The sequence below is a fragment of the Sipha flava genome, unplaced genomic scaffold (assembly GCF_003268045.1).
Source record: "Sipha flava isolate LNK unplaced genomic scaffold, YSA_version1 221_pilon_pilon, whole genome shotgun sequence".
Lineage (NCBI taxonomy): Eukaryota > Metazoa > Arthropoda > Insecta > Hemiptera > Aphididae > Sipha > Sipha flava.
This window is the reverse complement of record NW_020272852.1, coordinates 345687-348952: the sequence shown is the minus strand read 5'-3', so window position 1 is coordinate 348952 and position 3266 is coordinate 345687. Positions and strand designations below refer to the sequence as shown.

The 3266-nt window shown below is 28.1% G+C and overlaps 1 protein-coding gene across 1 annotated transcript in view; it reads left to right on the top strand.

Moving 5' to 3' along the window:
- Positions 1-830: 830 nt before the first annotated feature.
- LOC112683190 (chorion peroxidase-like) overlaps positions 831-3266 on the top strand; it is a gene marked incomplete at its 3' end in the record, with an annotated part of 8756 nt that continues 6320 nt past the window's right edge. Inside the window, 1 exon segment of the mRNA XM_025554096.1 lies at positions 831-890. Within this exon segment, the coding sequence (XP_025409881.1) occupies positions 831-890 (60 nt within the window).

Here is a 3266-nt window from a genome sequence, read left to right as displayed (position 1 = left end):
CATGGGGGAGGCTATAGCCCCCTTAGACCCCCCCTTGGCTACGCCACTGTGTCCAATCCTGTATATTTTATCCCACGATACTTAACTCGTCCATAACCACTCACGGATCGGCGATAGTAGTAGGATGCCGACTGTTAAAACTTCCAGATCCGGTGAAACACATGTATTGATATGGATTATACCATCGATCTCGAAAGATTGATTCTTAATGAAAGAGGTTGAGTTAATTAGTTTATGTATCTAAAAATGGGCAATTATAAACTCGGCCCATGTTTTTTTCGACTAAAAATAATTTAGGTGTAAACTCAGCACGGATAAAAATGTACATATAATTTTCTTATAATATTTTTGAGAAGCATTAAGCGTTACCCAGAGGACACCACGAGGAGGTGATTCTCATTATCCTCCAAAAATTATTTTCAGTGTCATATCATTATTTATAGTATGAAATTCGTTATATAATTAATTTAAAAGGTATTTATGTAAATTTCTAAGTGTAAAAAATTTAAACCTGTAAGTATTGTAAACTGTTGAGTAAAAATATAAGTGAAAAATTGTATCGTAAAATATAAATCTATTTTTTTAAGTAAAAAGCCATGTGTTTAATTTATTCACTTACTGATATTTCCTGTATTTTGTAAGCGTTCTTTCCTGAGAGTTCTCTTTTTTTTTTTTTTTTATTTTTTTAGTTTTTGTATTTTGAAATTTAAATGGTGCATCTAGGCTGTTGATTTTAATGTACGTATCTGTTTGTAGTTCTTATAATTTTGTAATGACGGCATATTTATTGGAGTAAATGGAATTGAAACTTGAATTAAAATGCGCATGAAATGGTTCACATGCGTTGGTTGTTAAACACGTATCAACTGATGCACAGGCTCACATATCAGGTTAGTTCAGGTTAATAATTTGTATAATGTTATTTATGGTTACATTATTATTTTACCAAAACCAACTTCGTAGAATATTTACAAGCGACGAAAAATAGTAAGTACAACATGATATTTTTATTATTCAGTTTTTATAATGTCCTAACATAATTGTAGGTAACCGAACTAGCCTTTTCTTCATCAGAAATAATGAAGGTCTCGTTTAGGCTAATTATCGGAGAACGTTGTTTAATATTAAATATATTTTTGGTAGATTTTCAAAATGTGTATTTGGCAATATTTCTTTATATAATTGAATTCTATACAGAGCCTTTGAAAAAACTATTTGTCCATTATTAATTAAATCATTAATTTTACTAAAAGTATCTATAATTTTTTCAGCAATTCGGTGAATACCATGTGCCACACAAATTACTTGTACAAGATTCGAATAAAATAGTTTTACATTTTGTGCAGCTTTCATCTTATAAGGAGCAGCATCAGTTAATATCAATAAAACTTTATCATCATTGTTACCTTCGGGCCACAATAGTTTAAGAGAATTGTTTACAAATTGTGCTATAGTTAAATTGTTAGTTATTTCGAGAACTTTCGATGTTAAGAGATACGATTTAGAAGGCGAATCGGCATTCAATTTACTAACAATAAAATTTGCTACATATTTTCCACGAGGATCAGTAGTTTCATCAACAGAAAAAAATATGTATGAGCTGCCTATAAATTCTCGAATATTTTGTAAAACGTCTGTGTAACATTGATTTAAATAGTTTTTTCTTAATGTACTTTCATCTGGTATATGTTTTTTTGTGTACTTTTCCAAAAAATATTTAAAGTTTTTATTTTGTATTTTATATAAAGATATGTTTCGAAGAAATTAATTTACTACAAAGTTCTTTTAAAAATTGTGATTGATTTTATAACAATGTTGATGCTTCATGAAAAAAGGTTTTCTTAGAAGAAGATTTGTTTCTACATTTTCATGCAAAATGATTTTGCATGTTGATCAATTTGAATTTTTTTTTCTGCTGTTACTGGTTTTTGACAATGCTGACAGAAAACTGTTGATTATTTAATATTTTGAAAACCTCACCAGAAATATTGTATGGCTCAATTCATGTTCTAATAATTCTAATCAATTATTGATGTTAGTTTTGAATTTGGAATTTTAGTAATTTTGACTATTTAAAAATTAATTGATAAATTACAAAATAATTATTATTGAAAAAACACGTACACTCAACACTTATTTGTCTACATCGTAATTCTTACTAACAATAATTGTCTTGGGTAAATGTAGCAGTGGTTGTAATGTATGTTGTTGTATATACCTATGTTGTTTTGGGCATTTTATTAATATGATTAAATAAAATAGGTAAAGCCATATCTCCACAATAAAACCCGTTCAATTAACCTATGGAACTATTTTTAGCGTCCGAATATTCTTTGAGACGTAAAATATTTGATATTATATAAACGTATCTATGATCTGTGTTTTTTTGCTCAATACCTTTTTGTATTATTAGGTGTATATTTGTACGGTTTTTGTTAAAATATGCAAAAATATGCAGAACATGCATTAACGTCAGAATATCCAAAAATATGCAGTATAAAATTTTGATATTTAATCAATCAAGTAATGATTTGTGGACATTCATTGTCTGCATGTTTATAATGTTCAAAATAGCAACATGCATTTTATGCAAAATCCGGTCTTTATTTATAACACAAATATGGCACACTAAATTGTATAACGATTTTTCGAGGAACGTTTTGAGTTCTACACATCTTTTAAAAGATTCAATAAGATAACCACAGTTTAAAAATGATGCCACGTGTTGTGTGGAAAAAACTTAGGAACAGCTGCTATAGGCTATTAATATGTATATGTATAATAATGAAAGAATAAAATAATGGTTTTAGAAGACATTAATTTTTCCTCGCATTCTACTTGTACACAAGACTTATTCTAAGAATTTTTTTCAACTATGCACTTTTTTTTAATAAGTCAATCAAAATACAATTATGATCTTGAAATTAAAAATCAAATTATGATTATAATTATGATAATATATGGTTCCGTGTGCATCGCGTCCTCCAGAAGTGCCAAATATTTCCCCGACGCACGTAGTCCTTTGGTGATTATTTGGGTTGGTATCCGTGTCACTCGCCATAGAGTAAGATTACATCAAGGGAAGAGTATGCTAGAGAGGAGATTTTGTAGAATAACGAATCGTTGAGTAGAGTCATTATCAAATTGTATTTATTAAAAATATAAAAATTGCATGTTATTAACATTTATAAGAATTGCTTGAACATTAAAACATTTTTAATAATAATTTATGTTATTTAATAAAAATTAACATATTGTTATGAAGT